The sequence below is a fragment of the Lentinula edodes genome, assembly GCF_021015755.1.
Source record: "Lentinula edodes strain Le(Bin) 0899 ss11 chromosome Unknown C8R40scaffold_1, whole genome shotgun sequence".
NCBI classification, from domain to species: domain Eukaryota; kingdom Fungi; phylum Basidiomycota; class Agaricomycetes; order Agaricales; family Omphalotaceae; genus Lentinula; species Lentinula edodes.
In genome coordinates, this window is record NW_025764307.1 from 941,117 (window position 1) to 959,532 (window position 18,416).

The following is an 18,416-nucleotide window of genomic DNA, read 5'->3' on the forward strand; positions in this document are numbered from 1 at the left end:
GCTACTACTGGAAGTTGCAGATTTTTGCTAATTTTTCCTCATCTTTCTCGGGATCATCCTATGGCAATGTGGTCTATTTTCAGCAGAAGAAGTCAGAGTAATCATCCGTATTGTCGAGAATGACCTCTATATCTGTTGCAGGGGCATACAAAGTTGGCGATGTCGAAGGAGGGAGAAAAGGGAGAAAGACAAGATAAACAATGTCAAAAGTTACTATATATAGTAACTTTTGATGTAATATGTGAAAAACAAATTTTTAATTGAGCACGTCTATTACCCTCTAAGATGAAATCCAACCGGGCCGGACTCTAGCGCGTAATGGGCATTTGTCATAGGCGCTCAACAAGATTACCGTGTGAGTTTCAACCTCATGTCCGCGATACGTTCTTTAGTACTTGAGTTCAAACTAAACCATCATCTTATTCCGCTGAATGGCCTCGAGACGGCTCAATCTTCACGTCTCTGCGCTGAATGACGCTGAATATCAACTATATACGTCCAGCCTGGCCGACATCACGCTCACTGACAGCCAAGTTGACGACGGTATTGAACACGACGATGCATATTTCGAGAATATTTCGATCACCGTACGGGAAGCACGAGCATGGTTGAGGGGAAGATACTCTCATATATCAGCTGCAATGCTGGACAATGTAAATCTCTTTTTGAGTTTTTTGACTTTCTTTAACTTGTATGTCTTCGCAGATATTACGATTCTTTTCCCCAAATCTGTCCCAAACAGACATGCTTTCTGGAGGCCAGTTTTTTGCAGCACTCAGACTAGTCCTACATGTGGAGTCGGGAAAAGATGTCGATCGTGCTTTAGCTTTTGTTCAGGGTGTGCATGAGTTATCTTGTTTCTGTTTCGTATCTGTTCTAAAATCTCTTGTCTGATCTACAGCACATCCTTCTTCAGTTTCAATATCTCGGCCTTCTTCGCCTCCAAAGTCGCAGGCTCACGCTGCTTCGTCTACTGTAGGCTCATCGCGGAGGTCGTCCGACTCTAACAATCCATTTTCTGCGCCTCCGCAACATCGCACTTTCAATACCAATCACAACCCATTCTCCAGCACACGGAGCGTTTCTGCAAAGTCACACGATGGCGCTACGGACTCGACTCCTTCCAAGCTTCCTCCTCTTCCTCCCAGAAAGCCTGCACCCCCAATCCCAGGTTTTCAACCCCCTCCGAGGCATGGCTCGTTCGTTGTATCGGTTGGCAATCCGCCACCACCACCCCCACTACCTTCGAAGCCTACATTACTACACTCACACACATCCCACGTTACCTCCGCCTTGATGAAGCAGAGTCTTATAGCTTCAAAAAACGGAAAGACTTGGAAGCAAGCCGAGGAGCAGCTAGAGAAGGAAAGAGTGCTTAGAGTACTCAAAAGCTCAGAAGTATCCTCTTCCAACTCTTCACCATTCACCCTTAGAGGTAGGAGTTCCAGCCCAAACAAAATGGGTTCCTCTGCTTCCTCATCTTCATACACTTCTTCATCCGATAATAATCGCGCTCCTCCACTCCCAAAACGTAACCATAGTAAAAAGCCTCCGTCACCACCAATGTCTACCACCTCATTCCAACAAGTTGCATTGGCAGGAAAACCTTCCACGTCCTCTTCACATAATCCCTTCAAAAGTAGCCCATTCCAGCCCGTCAGTATCATTGACCCCCCTCGGTATGCCAGCTCTCCATCCACGTCTCCCGTTCGTAAATCAGTCGATCTACCGCAGCTACCAGGACCGCCACCCAAGCATCCTGATCAGAACATGTCTTATCGCAAACCCCCCCCTCCGATTCCACCTAATCTCTCTTCGTCTGCAACTTCGAGTGGTTTCCATGTTATTCACAAGCGCACGCCATCGTTTACCCAGCTTCACAAATCGGCTGAATCCTTTGCAAATGATGCCGATGAAAGAGACTTCGAAGCGATATATGGCACCAAGCCCAAAACCGCTTCACCGTATGTGTCGACATTCTCCAGAGGGTCGACGGACTTTACATCGTCGCGGAACAGAGAAGGGACGGCGTCGGATTCCAGTAATCATTTCGATAGAAATGTATTTCTGAATAACGGTAATTCTCCTAGCAGAATGTTTCGTTCAAAGTCTCTTCATCATCCTAGTCCAACCTCTCTGGCTAATCGTTTAGCCGCTGCCGAATTGGGCGATACAGAGCGGTCACCGTTCTCACCGTTAGATGACGATCCTCCTGACGCGTCCCCCGGACCGTCACCTGCTTCAAGAAGGAGACGTCCAGAAAGCGTGCAAGTGCTTGGGTCTAAAAATAATGTGTTGGGTACGAATGAATGGAGTCCCCCGAAGAATATTAGTCCCAGTGGTTCTTCCCCAAACTCGAATCTTAGCAGACACATGAGCCTATCCACTCCATCCCCTCCCAACGGTGCTGCTTCGCTTCGGAGACATCAACGAAAGGTATCTGGTTCCAGTCCCGGTCTAGGACTAGGCCAATCGCCGTCGACATCTGACAATCCATTAAAATCCCTCGCGGCATCATTGCAGCCTCAGCTATTGTCGATGCAGCAGCAGCTTCAACCCCATTTGGATAAAGCCCGATTCAAGGCTGAAGCCGGACTATCTAAGCGGGGTTTCGTACGAGATCACAAGTCGCTGATTAGGCCTAGGGAGGAGGAAGAGGGCTTGATGCGGGATGAAAGAGAAGATGGATGGGAACGACAGAGTGTTGAGGATGATGATAGTTATGAGGATGTCGAGGACTATGAGCGGAATGGACAGGGAGGTCGGGAAGATAGGACACCAAGGAGTTTGAGTGTAACTGGTATAGGGAGTAGGAAAGGAAGCGCGGCATCAGTAGGGATAGAGAAGGATAATTTGAAGTGGCCTGTTGGCGAGGAAGAAGGATGGGGGCCTCTTTGATTAGTTGTGGCGATGGACATAGATTTTCCTTTCTTTCTGGCATCAACATAAAGAGACTACATATTTGTATTGCTAAGATTCATACTGAACAGTAATTTGCATCTAATGAATTATTTTGTACAGTTATTCGTAAATACCCACTCTCGAAATCTCCGTTGTGAAACTCGAAGTCTCGAACCTCAAGCCCAAGAAAAGTGTGTTGATTAATCCCTGCAATTACAACAAAAACCTAGAGAATAATAGATACAAAACAAGCACATGAGCTCTATGCTATAAGAAAAAATATGTATACAAGATGCGAATGAAGTGCCCCGAAAGCATGGATGCAAAACGTGTGCGACGCTGGCTAATAAAAACTTCCTCGAGCTGGCCACTACCCGAACCGTCCCCGCCAAGCATTGCAATTAGCAACGCGCCGTTCCCCTTCTTTCAATAAATAATGAGCTGATTCTGGTTATCTCCCGCGGAGACGTGTAACGAAAGTCGTGGATTAATCATGACATAGACGACGCGTCGTGAAGGTCATAGTCATAGATGCGTAAATAGCGTACGTGGGTGTACATGGTGATGCATAGATGCATAAATGGGTGATACAATGTGGACTCTGCATGCTTCACTTGCGTGAAACGAGTTTCTTCAAAGGATTCTGGCTCCCTTGGGTGCGTTGTGTTTGCCCATTCGCCCGATTTTGGGATGAGGAAGACGAAGGTGAGAAGGCCGCAGCGTACATCGCATGCGAATCGCGGGGAGACTGGTGGAAAGTTGGAAATGCATTGGGAGACGTAACACCTGAAGGGAAGAAGCCATAGGTAGGCGAGGTGGGAGGAGCGGTGTGTGTGTAAGAAGACATGCTGATGATGATGATGATAATGACCCGCAAACGATGAATTAATAGAGAATAAGATGATGATAGAGAATGCACGAGTGAGAAGGAGAGTGAGAGTAAGACGTGAGATGCCTTGTGTGATGGGGAGTTGAAGCCAGCTGGGGAGTTATTGAGATGGAGCGAGGCTTTTTATGTTTCGGAAATGATAACGGTAATTGTGTATCCGTGTGGACCCACCAAGTGGAAGGATAATAAGAAAGTTAACAGGAAGAACGAAGTAAGTTGATGGGACGTAAGCGCGCAAGTCCCTATTGTCTTTGGGAACAATAGTGAATCTGACCGGAATTCTTCACTTCGGCGGAAACGCGGTGGGATGGTGGAAGGCTAAATATTCGAGCACTGTGAGGTCGAATTAGCAGGAACAGAAGCTGCTTGCTTTGTTATCTTACATCTGGAATAGTTGGAGGATTTATACGATATACTCTGACGAGAAAGAACAAGGTAACTTCCTAAAACGGAATATGCCTTGTCTAGGAATGGAAAGTCGCTAGCCTCGTGTTGGCGGAGGACCTAAACTATCCAAAAAGAGATGAAGGGCACTGCGCTGCAGCATAGTCAGTTATAGTCAGACTTGTCAGCTGGATAATTACCTCGGGCCGTGTGACGATAACTCATACCGACGCGACGCAATTAATGAACCAATACAATCGGGTAAGATCGGGTAATGAGAAAATACACTGTCTTGAGGACCTGAGCTGAGGTCTTGCAGTGGTCCTTGCCATATCTCAACTTCAGTATGTCCTTTAGTTTTAAATTCTCTTTGGATGACTACGGTCTAGATTTTGGTTGTGAGTCAGAGTCTGAAGGTTGCCACTTCCGTTTAACGGGGCAACTTTACCCGTTCCTCAACTAGCAGCATCAACAGTGATGACCGCGTACCCATCCGGGTATGCATCCAACACAGTCTGGAGCATTCCGAGGAACTGCTCATAAATATCCCCATTGAATACGTCCCCCAGCCGCCAGGCATCATCGCTCTTTTTCATGGGAAGCGACCTGACAACCCGCCGGTATTCTTCACGCAGGGTTATCGACAAATCAAGGGGTTGTAGGATGAGAGGGCAATATACAGATTCCAAGACACCTCGGAGTAATATATGGCTTGTTTCGTTTCGGATGACGTCGAAGCGGTCGTGATTTCCGTCAATACCATAACCAAAATATAGTTTAGCTTGTTGTTTGATTTCTTCCAAAGCTGATTGCGAGGGTTTCGAAATTTTAGGGTAGCGGTTGTGGAGGAACCATAGATATTGCCAGTAGACTGATTCGATGTCATGTACAAAATGGGGTGCAAACCACTGGCGCTGTAATTTAAGAAGTTCTGCGGTTGCGTCTGTTGGAGAGGGAAGAAGAAAAAAACAATTCGCCTGGTATTCTGCAGCCATGAAATCAGGCGCGCCCTGGTGCGACATTAGGTACTGGAGGTACTAGACTAAGCTGAGGCATACCGTCTTGGGATCGTGACTCGACACCTCATTGTACCTCTTGGCGTATTCCAGATCAGATATTATCCCCTTGCCTTCAAAAAACAGTGTATTCCCTCCACTCAAATCACGATGAATAAAGCCAGCGATACGGAATAGATTAAGACCTGGAATTATCGTGAGTTTCATCAACTGATCGAAATGGCAAAGCGACATGCATATGATCATATCTCTCCAGCATATTAAAGCTTTCTTGAAATCGGTGAGTTGATAAAGATTTTCACGCTCTTCATTTACTACAGAACGGACATGCTTTCGCAGCATGTGTGTCCGGGACATCATGATAGGTTCGACTTTGGTGAGAGAGGGTTTTTTGAAAGTAGGCTTCGGCTCTCCTTCAAAGATGATTACCTCCTCCATGATGAAGGTGAGAAAGTGTTCCTCGAGTTTGGTTTTTTGTTTGGCATCAAGCTTTTTCAAAATACTTGATTGGATCTCTCGCTCGCAGAGTGCCTTGTCATATAACCAAACATCCTTCAAGACACGTCTGGTAACACCTCGTCGAAGCCTTCCTCCGACTTCGATATCTCCATTTCTGTCGGGAAATAGTCCTACAACAACCCAAACTCGAGTAGCACGCCCGACCATCTGATATGCAGCTGCTTCGGTAAGCGGCGACCCAACGATGAGAAAGAAGGAGTTGCCGATTTCATAACAGGAGCAATCTTCGCCGCCCACGGAGATGTTGTGCATTGTAGGATCGAATCCGATTTCATGCTTTTTTGCGAAAATGACAAAAAGAAGAAAGTCGACCAGTAATTCAGGTTTCTGAAGCCATCTAAATGATAAGGGGAGTTGTTAACAGAACTAAGACACACACCTCGTTAAGATCAAAAGGCTCGGACACTGTGATTGCACATCGCGAAAAGTCCCAAAATCGGGTTCGCTTTTTCTCCATCGTGAAACCTAGAATACGCTCCCGGCACGGATCATTCCCAAGCAACTGCTTTGCAGCCCCAACCATTTTTTCTTCGTTCTAGTTTTATTAGTTAAGATAGCAGATCATTCCTCGCAAAACTTACATCAATAATCTTTTCGGTAGTATCTTCGAGCTTGAATTCCGCGATTGATGCAATGTCCAAAGTTTTGACAGGTGTCTTTCTGGATGCACTGACTGTCGAAGGCTTTGCATCTACGTGAATGCTAGAAGAGAGCACATTGAACACTGCTGTCCAGTCAGGAAAGAAACGGTATCCCAGTTTTGAGTGTTGATATGTAGCAGTAGGAGACGGGCAGGCAACAGCCTGGGGCTTCAAGGTTTCATCGTGCTGGGTGGCAGCGCGAGTGATAGCTTCGGCGACTTGGCCTAGAAATGCAAAAGTCTCGTTCTGATTCTGTCCCTTTCCCGTATTCCGGAGAGAGATCCATCCATTATCGTCTAAGAGCTTACCCTCCTTGAGCGCATTCATGACAACGTTCCTTAGATCCTTGGAGCGCAACTGTTTATTTGAGGCATAGGTTTTTAAGAACGCCCTCGGGCTACATTCTATCAGTTTGTCGGTGTCGTCCCGTTTTATGCGAGATTGCATTTCAGATTGTCGTACCATAGTAGGGATGATATGCAGAGTCAGATTTACGAGGACTTGAGCTGGACATTCCAAAGCGTCAGCGGCATAGACGCTCATAGACGCCATACACCCACAAGTGTGCAGAAAGCACGTGCTTTACCAACGAATGCTTCACGTCTGGCGTTCTTCTTTCTCCCTAAGGATTGTCAGACGATCAGATCATATATCACTGTCAACTACATCAGCGAAGAACTCTGTGCTGGAACCAGTATTATTTCCTGAATTCTTGTATGCGAGGAAGAGTTTCAATACATCCGCCAACTCTAGAGCAAGTAATCAACTCTATTCGAGCACAGAAATGGCGAAAAGTAAAGGCGGATACTACGCTGTGAAGAAGGGCCGAGTCGCAGGTATTTATATTACCTGGCGAGTCTTAACGATGTTGATCTCTGGGTTGGTTTAACTAACTGCGAGATAGGGATGAGTGCGAAGAGCAAGTGAAAGGATATCCTGGAGCCAAATACCAGAAATTTGTTTCAAAAGCCCAGGCGGAAGACTATATGGGCTCAGTCGAAGTATCTCCTGAAACTGTCCAGCCAGTGCGTGCCTCGAATGACACTGATAGCAAGAGCAAACCGTTCAAATCAATCCCTTCAAAAGGCAAGAAGCGCACTTTCGCTGAAATGCAAACACCGCTCTTGATATTTGAGATCGATGATTCTGTAGAACCGCTTGTCGTATACTGTGATGGGGCATGTAAGGGTAATGGTAAGGTGGGTTCCGTGGCAGGAATTGGCGTGTGGTGGGGCCATAATGACTCGCGGTAAATGCTCTTGAGTACATTTGTCTCTGAAGTTATGTTAATTTTTAAGCTTGTAGCAATTTAGCCGAACGTTGTCCAGGGGAGCAGACAAACAATAGAGCAGAACTCATCGTGCGCTTCTCTCTCATGCTCCATCGGTTTCGACTTATCTCTTTATATATCAGGCTATCTGTCGTGTCCTGGAAACAACGCGTTTTCAAAAGGGCCCGCTGACAATCAAGACAGACTCGAAGTACAGCATCCGCTGCGAGTGATTCCCAACTCTCCCTGTGTAAGCTTTCGCTAACTCTTACTTACTAGGCTTCAATGATTGGCTTCAGAAGTGGCTGGAGAACGACTGGCGGAAGGCTGATGGGTCAGCTGTCAAAAACCCCGAGCTCATTCATTACGTTGCTATTCTTCTATCCTCGCGCTTTCGAATTGGTCAATCGGTGAAACTGGAATATGTCAAAGGGCATTCGGGTATAGAAGGCAATGAGGGCGCTGACCATCTAGCCAATCTAGGTGCTATGATGGATGAAGAGGATGATAGGGATTGGTCTGCACTGCGCAAAGAATACACGACGACACTAGAGAAGATGATCAAAGAGAGAAAATCTCGCCAGGCTGCCAAGAATCAGGCAGGTTCTTTAGAGGTTATTGGTATGGAAGAGGCTACTAGAGATTTGGAGAAGGAACCCGAGACAGAGGCAGTGAATACTACGGCTAAGGGGGCGCCATCCATCAATGAAACCAAAGTTCGCCGAGTAGGAGACGAAACCGATGTTAACGTGAAAGATGAACACATCCACAAATTACCTGTCGTTCCTTTCTATGCCTCTAGAAGATACTCTGCGGGTATCGCGGAGCCAAGTGAAGAGGTATGACGTTTTTTGTGCCCGATGAAGAAGGCCCGTTGCTCACAACCAATCAGGATCTAGAAGCTTTCGCTCAGGACCTGGAAGAAGAAGAGAACTGTCAGGATGTTTATGCTTCAAGTTTTTACAAAGCATCTCAATCGAAGTTTGTGATTGAAAGACGATATTCTGCCCAGGTTATAAAGCCCAGTGAAGAGGTGAACTCAAATTTTCTGTCTTTGTGACAATGATAATTAATGTGTTCCCAGGACCTGGCAGCTTATGCAGATGCCTGGGATGAGGACATTGATGTATCAGAAATTGAATGATTTGGAATTCGTTTTCCCATTTTGTCTTTTCCGAGCTATAGTCGGCCGTGTGTCTGAGAATGTTGTATCCTTTACGGTCATGTTTTCTCAAGTCAGTCAACTGCTTTATTATCTGCATTTCGTACTGAGTTTGGCTCTATAGTTTTTCTCTCTCGTTTTAGACATTAGCGATTGACCTCCTGTGAATGTGTACGCAGTGCGCCTGGCGCCTTAATTGAGAATTCCACAAAGGTTCAAATTCATTGTCTTGGACTATTGGACAAACTACTGTCAGCTCTTCTGGGATGGCAGCTAAAAACCCTAAGGCGGTGCTCAAACGGAAACGGACATCAGTCTTGCGTCAAGACAGATAGACGTTCCAGCTGCCTGAAGGAAGAAGAATGAAAGGCTATGGTGTCCTTTGAATCAGTGACTCCACAATTCTACCGCCACAAGTTAGAGCTGGTATAAGCTGTACGATTGCGAACTGAAAGTTAATCTATCTTACTTTTTGCAGAATTCCGACAGGAGCAAGAGAAACATCCATCGTCCAAGGCGTCCGCCATTTTTCTCCGGTGAGAGAGGGTGAGAGATACATCTATTTGCATTTGTTCTCGTGGTTAATCTTTTATAATGATCTACACGCGAAGATCGCCTGAGTGGCAAGTGCATAGCGTATGAGTAGCATTGTTGACAGTCTGTCGCTGCGCAAAGGGACTAGGACACAACTGGGTTTTTAATGACAGAGATTTTGGGATGTAGGTTGCCAGGTTAACGTTGCCACGGTTTGAGGTGGAAGTAAAATACATACCGGAACCAATTCAGTGGCTATAAGGATTGAATGTAACACCGAATGGGATTAATGGCCCGGTTAAGAAAGATACACATTGTTATAAGACCAATCCTGTGTTTCCCTATTCTTCTCTCCGCCATCCAAAGCGATGGAGGCACTGGTGCCTCCGACGTCAAAATATTTTGACTCTAGCTCATCAGAAAGTTCTCCTTCGGTCTCCTTTTCTTCTACCGCCTCTACTTCCGATTCTGGCTTTTCTTCTCGGACACGTACAAAGCCACACAGACAATCAACTTCAGAGGCTGCCATTGTCTCTATCTATTCCATGTACACCGATGACCAGCCGACGAGAGCTAGCTGGGTTCAGGATGATACTAAGGACATTCCGCAAATCAAGCTCGATTGCAGACAATCATACTTGAACGAGTCCGACAACAGGGATAGCACAGAGCTGGCATATTTCCAGGAGGATACACCAATTATCGACCTTACTGACCCTGGCAATACTTCAATAAGATTGTCTAGCCATGATTCCCCCAATTCCTCCTGTGAGTTTAATTGATTGCTGGCTGCTTGATACTTAATTGATTCCTTCCGTAGCCATTATTCCCTCGAGCAGCAGACCCATCTCGGGTTTTGACCGAAGAAACGACCACAGGAGACGGTCCACTGGCCAAAGTCATCGTACAACGGCCACCTCCATAACTTCTGGCCCTTTGTCGATAGCTAGGTCTGGAGATTCTTCGTATTCTCCCTCACGATTTTCTCGAAAGTCAGGAGAACTCCCTCCCCTTCCTGTATCACCAACCCCACCGCCAGTTACACCACCACCTAACCGAAATTCTGAAACGCTTGAAGTGCCTACTTCGTCTCCAGCACCTTCATTACCCCCTTTACCATTGAAACACCCCGTGTACGTGGGCTCACCCATGAGCAAGACATCTCTTGTGCCGTCGGAAGGCGAAGATATGGACTCTTTCCACGTTAGGAATACATATGCTCAGCTTGATGTCAGCGGCGTTAAGGGCGACGGGTATGAAGAGGGTGTAGAGCGTACAAGGGCACGTATTGGGGACAGTAGAGCTAGTCAATTAAACGCCGAAGCTGCTCTCGGTGATGGAACTGAAAAAACAAAAGAATTGGACCCGAAGGAAGCTCAACTGCTGGCTGTGGTTGACCGGTAAGGACTCTGGCATCCAATTAAATTTTTGGTGTTGATCACACTTTAGATATGGATTCTTCTCGTCCCCATCCCATGATCGGTTGATGTTATTGCCCTCTGCTCCTCTCCTCCGGCATATTGGTTTGACACATGGTGGTCCCAAAAACGCTCCGGTTGCCGGTCCATCCTTGAAAACTCTCCCTCCACCTCAACATCCTCTGAAAGAACCTTCACGCATTGGCAAATGGGAACGGATGCTTCGTCCTTCGAAACCTGATCCAGGTGGTATACTGGTTTGGAGCATTCGGTCTACCAAGGAAGCTAAACTAAATGAGCGTACATATAAGGGCATTCCTGACCGATGGCGGAACGCGGCTTGGGAATTGTTATTATCACGGTTCACTGCGCAACACTCTCCACCCAGCGACCGCACTCAAATGTCTTTGGCTAGACTTGCGCAGGATTATTATGACGTCCTGGACAAGCCTTCGAGCTACGACATTCAAATTGATCTGGATGTGCCGAGGACCATTAGTGGTCATGTCATGTTCAAAACACGATACGGCGCTGGGCAACGATCGTTGTTCCATGTCCTCCATTGCTTCTCGTTGCGATGCGAAAAGTGCGGCTATGTTCAAGGTATGGGGCCCATAGCTGCCACCCTTCTCTGTTATTTCACCCCCGAACAAGTTTATGCTTCTTTGGTGCGGTTGCATGGCGCGTATGGAATGCACGATATCTTCTCTCCCGGGTTTCCTGGTCTCCTAGAGGCGATATACGTTCAAGAGCGTATCCTTGAACAGATGTTGCCTGACGTCTTTAAAGCATTCAAAACCCATATGATTTCGACAACATCTTATGCTACCAAATGGTACATCACTCTATTTGCGAATAGTGTCCCTTTTCAGACTCAATTGAGACTATGGGACGCGTTTTTTTTGGATGGAGAGGACGTCTTCATCACTGTCGCGGTAGCAATTGTCTGGGTTTTCAGAGGTACGCGTCCGTTTCGAAGGTGTGATCAATTACCAACTTGAATGTTTAGATCAAATCACGTCTGCTGCCGCCAATTTTGAGACAATTCTCTCTCTGCTGTCTTCCTTCTTCGTTCCAGAGGATGAGAATATACTGTTGTCATGGGTGGAGAAAACGTTAAATGACAAAAAGCTCAGATCTAGTATGGCTCAGTGGAGGAAAGATTGGCACAATCTAGTCGCTGCTGGTAAGGATGGAGACGCTCTGTTATAGTACCACCTGCCGCTTCTCAGAACATTGTACGGGTTCGCCATTAGCCTCTTAATTGCCTTCTGTTTCTGGCATCTACGCTCTTTTGCCCAGTGTCATCGACCATCACCATAAATGCATTTGCATTGCACCTTCAATCCATTGTACTGATCAACATCGCACATTCTTTCTTCCTTCGATCTCTCTTGGGTAATAATACCCACTTCTTCAGCTTATACCATTTATTGAGAACGTAACTGGACGTTCCTTTAATCTCGTTTTCGTATTCGATTGCTTGTTGTGCAGCATTTGGCTTTTATTCTTCATTACGCAGTACTCAATCAGTATAATTTATCAGTCTCTTTTGCTCTGCAGTTTTCGGTGTATCATTAGCGAGCTACAGTATACGAGTAATACAGAAGTTGGTTTCATCCAAATAAGCGCCCATTTGTCTTTTGTGGTATTACCGCGTTGTTGCCAGATGCAGTCGTTACGGAGTCGTCGCTCTCAAGGTCCTGCACGTAAGCCCACGCGACAACCTACGAATGGCAAGCTTGCCAAAGATGCTCGTCCTCGTCGCCGAGACACCAGCGGAAGGTCTCGTGTGGACGACAAAATCAAGAAGCGCATGTCAACAAGATATGCAGATATCTCGAGTCCAACAGAATTGAACATTCCCCGAGTACCTACGCTACCTATTGACGCTCCCGGTGTGAGGAGAATAGATGGAGAACAAGACGAATCTGTGCGCGATCAAGAGGATTTATTGTCCAGTCAAAAGGCCGCGGACGCAGCTGCAGAGGAAAAGAAATTACTAGACGACAAGAGTTTTGATCCAGATGCTTGTGCGTCGGTTGTTATCAAACTCTGGCTAATAATTCACTGTCTCTCTTTCAGATCTGAAGAAGAAGTTGGCAAATTCCACTGAAGCAGAGCTTAAGTCTCTGCAATCCTCATTACGGAGCTCCAAGGATGACACTGCCTCTGAACTCCAGCGAAGCGTCTTCAAAAAGTTAGTGGGCCTTCCTCCGCTTGTTTAGCACTGCTAATTAGATATTAGCTACGCCGAGTTCGTGATGATATCGAAAGAAATCTCTACTCTGGAGAATGAGATGCTTGAATTGAAAGAATCTCTCTCCGAATACAAGTCTATGCCATCTCTGTTACATATCCCCGATCCGACTTCATCTTCCTCCAGCATTTCGACATATCGAAGATCTTCCGTAGCCGACCTTCGTATCATGTACTTCAACCAAATGCAACAACTGCACGCTCAAATTGAAGGATCAGCAAAATTTGCCCCGACCACACCAGGTCGACATGTTGTTGGAGAAGCCGACGGTGTTCTATCACTCAATGCAGCAACATACAAAGTCATGGGCAGAGTCAAGTTTGTCGTGCTGGACGATGCTGTGTTGGTGGCCAAGCGGAGAAGACGGACAGCAGGCGGAGCTGGTGATACATCAGGACGTGCGGGGGGACGTTCAGAAGGCAAGTTGGTGGCAGAGAGATGCTGGTCATTAAATGAGATGGTCGTGTTAGACAGTAAAGATTCACCAAGCGAGTTCTTGTAATCTCATCAAACTCGCTGCTGCTAAATTATCTTTCTACTGCAGGTATGACGAACGTATTCAAAGTTAGACATGGCAAAGAAACTCATGTCTTCCGTACCGAGACTCTCGCAGAGAAGAAGACTTTACTAGGGATGTTGCGTCAAGTTGGAGACGAATACAATGCCAAGAAGCGTAAAGAGCGTGAAGGGGAACATGAAAGGCGCAAAAGTATGTGGCCTGGTGCGGATGTAAGTTGTTCATCATCTAACGAGTGTATTTCAGTGGTAATATGTTGACGAGTAGCAATCTTCACCATCTGTTCCCCCGGATTGGATGGCCGAGTTTGCGAAACTGTCAGGCAGTTCCACTTTGACTTCTGGCACAGACGCCAGGGAAAAGTCTGAACGAGACGTTCGTTGGACAGGCGAATGGGCAGACGATCTAACGGTGTCGATTGCCCTGCGGCAATGGAGTAGAGCTGTCGAATTAGTTGAAGAAGGTTGGTTCAAATGTTGGCTTCTGAAAACATCGGGTCACATTTCTCTCTCCTCTAGGCAAGAAGAAGTCTTCCACCATCCCTCCGCTCGCCGCTAAACTCCCATCATTATCTACCCAACTCACAACCGCCATTCTTGAAAATCTTTCCCAGACATCTAACCGTAAATCCACCGTCGTCGCTCTCATATCCTACTTGGTTCGCTTGAATGCTGGACCGGCTGCACGACATACGTTCCTCACGATGCGCTCTAAAGTCATGAAAAGTCATGTACGAAAAATCACATTTGAGGGTCATGTTGGGGCATATATTGCAGATCTGGCCATGGTATATTTCACCGGGATCAAACATACAGCCGACTGGTTTCTAGCAAGTTTCAAAGAAAATGAGGTTGCGAGTGGTAAGCTTCCCAGCACAACCTGTGGCCGTTGTGACTAATCTGGCCGTTGCAGCATTCATTGACTGGGCGCGTTCACAAGTCGAAACTTACTCGGAGATATTCCGAAATCAAGTATATAGCTCAGGAGTGGAGGGCAAAGTAGTCGAAGAGGCGCTCCAGATTACTTATGATTTGAGTAAGAAGGTGATTATCCTTTGCAACTATTTAATCTTCCATCACTGATGTGAACATCAGCTTCTCGAAGAGTATGGCCTCGACTTCCGCTTCTTGTTGGACGAGCAATTAGCGGAAACCCCGAAGATACAACCGAAAGCAATATCCTCAGAGATCAGCATACCTTCGTTTAAGGGGCCCCTACTTGCTAGGTCATCAAATGCTACCTCTGCACCGAAGCTCTCCCTATCGACTTCTTCTGGTTTAACAAATCGAAAGGTTCCTGCCGCACTGAATATTCCTTCTCCGGATATTCAGGCAGACGCAAGCTTAGCATCTACCACACCATTAATGGGAACAGGCGCCCCGATGTCCACTGGTTCTGCTTACCCCGACACAAGCAAGTTCAAGGGACAAATGCTCGGAAGCGCTCGAAGTCGTACACCGGTTGGAGGTAGCGGCATCTTATCAATTTCCTCTTCATTATTACCACCAAATTCAGCTCCAGCACATTCTGTTCCCGCTTCTCCTATTCCCAGGCAAATGCGTACGCCTCCACCTAGTGCTGGAAGGGATAGACCCCCTAGGTCAGAAAGAGGGGCCGGAAGTCCAGCACCACCGCCGAGGTCGTCGAATAGACCTGGAAGTTCGATTAGTCGAACAACGCTGGTTGCTGTGGCTCAGAGGGATGGTATGATATGAGACGTGTTGCACAAGTAAGTAGTATAGCTCGAGGAGAAGTATTTAATATGTAACATCGTTGGATGGATTTCATACCATAAGTCTGGCATCTGATTTAATATGTTCACTTGTGACTGAGGATAGGACAATGATAGCAAAAGCAAGTCAATAACTGTGAAAATCCAGGGCATATATAGTTACAACTTAACCTAATACACAAAAAGACGCTCCAAGAAATGTAAAGAATATAGCGGAGGGAATATTGTATGCTATATCCCGGGGATTGCATCAAGTCTTCCCTCGTGACAAGATGTCCACAGAGTCAGGATTAAGCTCGGCGGAAGACGTGAACTGCCCAGCTGGCATTGAGGGACGCGGTGAGTCTCTATTTGTCGAACGTGAGGCACTTTGAAAAACCTGATCATAGTCGGGAGGAAGCGTTTCACCATCGCTGAAATCATCTGGGATTTGACCCGCATCTGTTTCTCTTCGGGGCCGAGGGAACGGACGACTGCGCTGACGACCGGCTAGGGAAGAGGAAGAGGATGTCGAGGCTGCAGAGGTATCCACGTCCGATGACGAGGGTGGGATTTGTCTGCGATATTTGCGCGCTGAGAGGGGCGAAGCGGTAAAAGACTCGCTCCCAGTGGGAGTCACTGTAGGCGCATAACGTGGCGTAGATGCTATAGAGGCCATTTGCGACGAAGGGTTAATATCGTCGGGTGCACGAATCCTCTTTCGTCGTCTCCGGTAAAGTACCCACATGATGATGATGAAACCGATTAAGACGACAGCACCAACTATAGCACCAATGACGGCGCCTATGGGCACAGGTGCCTTTGATTGAGCTAGAATAGATACAGTGGGTGACGGCGAAGAAGCGGTGGAAGTTGTGGCTAAAGGTTCAGATACGAGGGTGGTAACCACCGGTGCTGTGTTTGGAACCTGGAGTTCAAACCTGTCGATTGTTATTTGCGAGTGCCCAAACCGGGAATCATTTTGATTTGTGAGTATAATGGCATGTATTCCAAACGTATCGAAAGTTTTGGACCAAAGAATGACCTTTGTGAGGTGATACATATAAAGCACGACGAAATAAAGAGCAGATAAAGTTCGTACGGGAGGGTTTTTTCCATCGTCCGTTGAGTTGACTGCATCGATTGTCTCGAAAATCGGATTATTAGGATCGCAATCTACACAGATAGCGTAAAGACCTCCACAACAACGACGAATTCCATAGTAGTACACTGCATTGGCTGGGACTGTCAACCAATTCTTCAGTCAGGATACCGGGAAACAACTCTATGATTTATGACTACAAACTTGGGAAAGCTGTTGATATATGTCGTCAATTGGAGTCGCATAACCATATATATTCACTCACTAAATGTGACATTTGCTCTGATATCTTCTGTAGATGAAAGAGTTCCAGTTTGTCCAACATTGGTGGCATTATATGACCCATCCTGGGGTGAAGGCCATCCTCCTGCATAGTGAAGATCTGCTGTGTCTCTATCGTCAAAAGTCTGATTTATCAAAATGGTAGCCATCGCGACATTCAGTTGAAGGTGCCAGTGGAGATGGGAAGAAGCCCGGGAGGACGTCGGGAAAGAAGTCTCTCTCTGCGCGCAGAGATAGTATATGTACAGGAAGAAAAACAGCAAGGAAAGAAACTCCCATTCTGATTCAAATTGCAGATCGGTCACATCAGTGGGAGATTGGAGTTGGCAATAGAAGGCAACAAAATCAACGTCAACAGTCGACTGAAATCACAGCACGTGGATAGCGAATAAGCTTGTTTCCGCTGTAGCTCCTCCGCTGTATCTTCTCCACTGTATCTTTTCCGCTGTATTCATCGGCCAAGCTGGACCCGCCTTCTGATGTCGACTTTTACAAGGTTCTAGCTGTAGCTAGGACTGCTTCTGCAGAAGAAGTAAAATCTGCGTATCATCGTGCTCTTTTAGTTCATCACCCGGATAAAAATATCTGCACACCGGCAACGATCCATCTCGCAACAATCAAAGAAGCTTATAAAGTGCTCTCATCCCCCGCTCTTCGGGCGCTGTACGACGCAAAGTCTGTGCAGAATGCAGGCACCACTGGTCCACGACCTGCTCAGTTAATATCGCTCGAAGAATTCGAAGAAGATGCTAATGATGATACCGTTTGGACTTATCCTTGTCGATGTGGTGCAAACTATCGCATAACAGAAAATGAGATGGAACATGGGACACATCTCATCGGATGCAGTGGCTGTTCAGAGTTTATCTGGGTTGGTTTCGAACTCGTCAAACTGTGTGTAGTCGTAATTGGTGAACCGCCCAATCATGTGCTAACCTCGAAAGCGTAGATAAAGTGCGACGATGACTTAAGCTCACAGACCCCATCTGTGTCTGAGCTCTCAACTGTTATAAGGGTTCCGGACTGTTGTTGCGTGTTCGGAGATTTAATGTGCAGGTATGATCTGGGTATGATAACCTGCTATTCCACGAACAGGATTATTGATGCTCACTCCCTTCCTTCTGTTAGATATGCACTATCTGCCCCTACAACAACGCATAGTAGGAATAGGAATAATCCAGCCAGAACAGTAAATCCTCGTAATCGCTTCCGGGGAACCTGTCTTTTTTTTTTGACATGTATAATCATTGGATGGGTGTTGTAACTTGTGTTCAGGTTCTAATCTCTTGACTAGAGGAAATCATATAGAAAAACTGAAGTACACCTATGGTTATGGTATCTAGTTCTGCCATGTTCACTGATCAACAGCAAAAGCAAAAACATAGTACCACTCCTCACAACCTAGCCGAAAACACTGCAAATCCAAAAAATCTCAAAGTACAGTAGTGACAAAAAGGACGCATCGAATTCTGTGTCCTGAACTGCATCAAAATTTCCCTAATGCTTGGTATTAGGGGACGGAGTGCTAAGTCCGACGTTCGACAGTGCTAGGGAAATCTGATCATATCCAGGAGGAAGCGTTTCGCCGTCGCTGAAATTATCTGGAACCGGGCCCGGATCAGTTCCTCTACGAGGCAAAGGGGACGGATTATGACGCGGAGGGCTATCCAAAGAAGGGGAAGAAGACACCAAGGCTATGAATGGCATCGATCCCGGAGGGCGAGGGTCGTCCGGGGCACGATACCTTCTCTGTCGTCTTTGGCGAAAGACCCACATGATAATGATGAAACCAATCAAGACGAGAGCGCCG

General features: G+C 46.6%; 6 protein-coding genes across 6 annotated transcripts; 4 read left to right on the forward strand and 2 right to left on the reverse strand.

Moving 5' to 3' along the window:
- Positions 1-431: 431 nt before the first annotated feature.
- Positions 432-2,898, forward strand: C8R40DRAFT_1064926 (uncharacterized protein; the record flags this gene model as incomplete). The annotated part of the gene is made up of 3 exons (XM_046225595.1): positions 432-653; positions 706-838; positions 902-2,898. The coding sequence occupies 3 exons, from the start codon at positions 432-434 to the stop codon at positions 2,896-2,898; spliced, it is 2,352 nt and encodes a 783-aa protein (XP_046092303.1).
- Positions 2,899-4,629: 1,731 nt separating this feature from the next.
- On the reverse strand, positions 4,630-6,677 carry C8R40DRAFT_1064927 (uncharacterized protein; the record flags this gene model as incomplete). The annotated part of the gene is made up of 4 exons (XM_046225596.1): positions 4,630-5,184; positions 5,233-6,046; positions 6,087-6,244; positions 6,291-6,677. The coding sequence occupies 4 exons, from the start codon at positions 6,675-6,677 to the stop codon at positions 4,630-4,632; spliced, it is 1,914 nt and encodes a 637-aa protein (XP_046092304.1).
- A 3,788-nt stretch (positions 6,678-10,465) lies between these two features.
- On the forward strand, positions 10,466-11,946 carry C8R40DRAFT_1032506 (rab-GTPase-TBC domain-containing protein; the record flags this gene model as incomplete). Its single annotated transcript, XM_046223267.1, has 3 exons — positions 10,466-10,716; positions 10,766-11,694; positions 11,744-11,946. The coding sequence occupies 3 exons, from the start codon at positions 10,466-10,468 to the stop codon at positions 11,944-11,946; spliced, it is 1,383 nt and encodes a 460-aa protein (XP_046092305.1).
- A 393-nt stretch (positions 11,947-12,339) lies between these two features.
- Positions 12,340-15,360, forward strand: C8R40DRAFT_25543 (uncharacterized protein). The gene is made up of 8 exons (XM_046234502.1): positions 12,340-12,767; positions 12,820-12,934; positions 12,983-13,482; positions 13,539-13,723; positions 13,779-13,974; positions 14,030-14,371; positions 14,424-14,554; positions 14,606-15,360. The coding sequence occupies exons 1-8, from the start codon at positions 12,404-12,406 to the stop codon at positions 15,224-15,226; spliced, it is 2,454 nt and encodes an 817-aa protein (XP_046092306.1). The 5' UTR covers positions 12,340-12,403; the 3' UTR covers positions 15,227-15,360.
- A 133-nt stretch (positions 15,361-15,493) lies between these two features.
- C8R40DRAFT_1233215 (uncharacterized protein) lies at positions 15,494-16,964 on the reverse strand (the record flags this gene model as incomplete). Its single annotated transcript, XM_046233328.1, has 3 exons — positions 16,590-16,964; positions 16,529-16,537; positions 15,494-16,467 (listed from the first exon to the last, which is right to left on the reverse strand). The coding sequence occupies exons 1-3, from the start codon at positions 16,753-16,755 to the stop codon at positions 15,494-15,496; spliced, it is 1,149 nt and encodes a 382-aa protein (XP_046092307.1). The 5' UTR covers positions 16,756-16,964.
- A 132-nt stretch (positions 16,965-17,096) lies between these two features.
- Positions 17,097-17,555, forward strand: C8R40DRAFT_1031805 (uncharacterized protein; the record flags this gene model as incomplete). Its single annotated transcript, XM_046223199.1, has 1 exon — positions 17,097-17,555. A coding segment is annotated over one exon (459 nt), but the record flags the coding sequence as incomplete, so codon positions are not given.
- Positions 17,556-18,416: the final 861 nt, after the last annotated feature.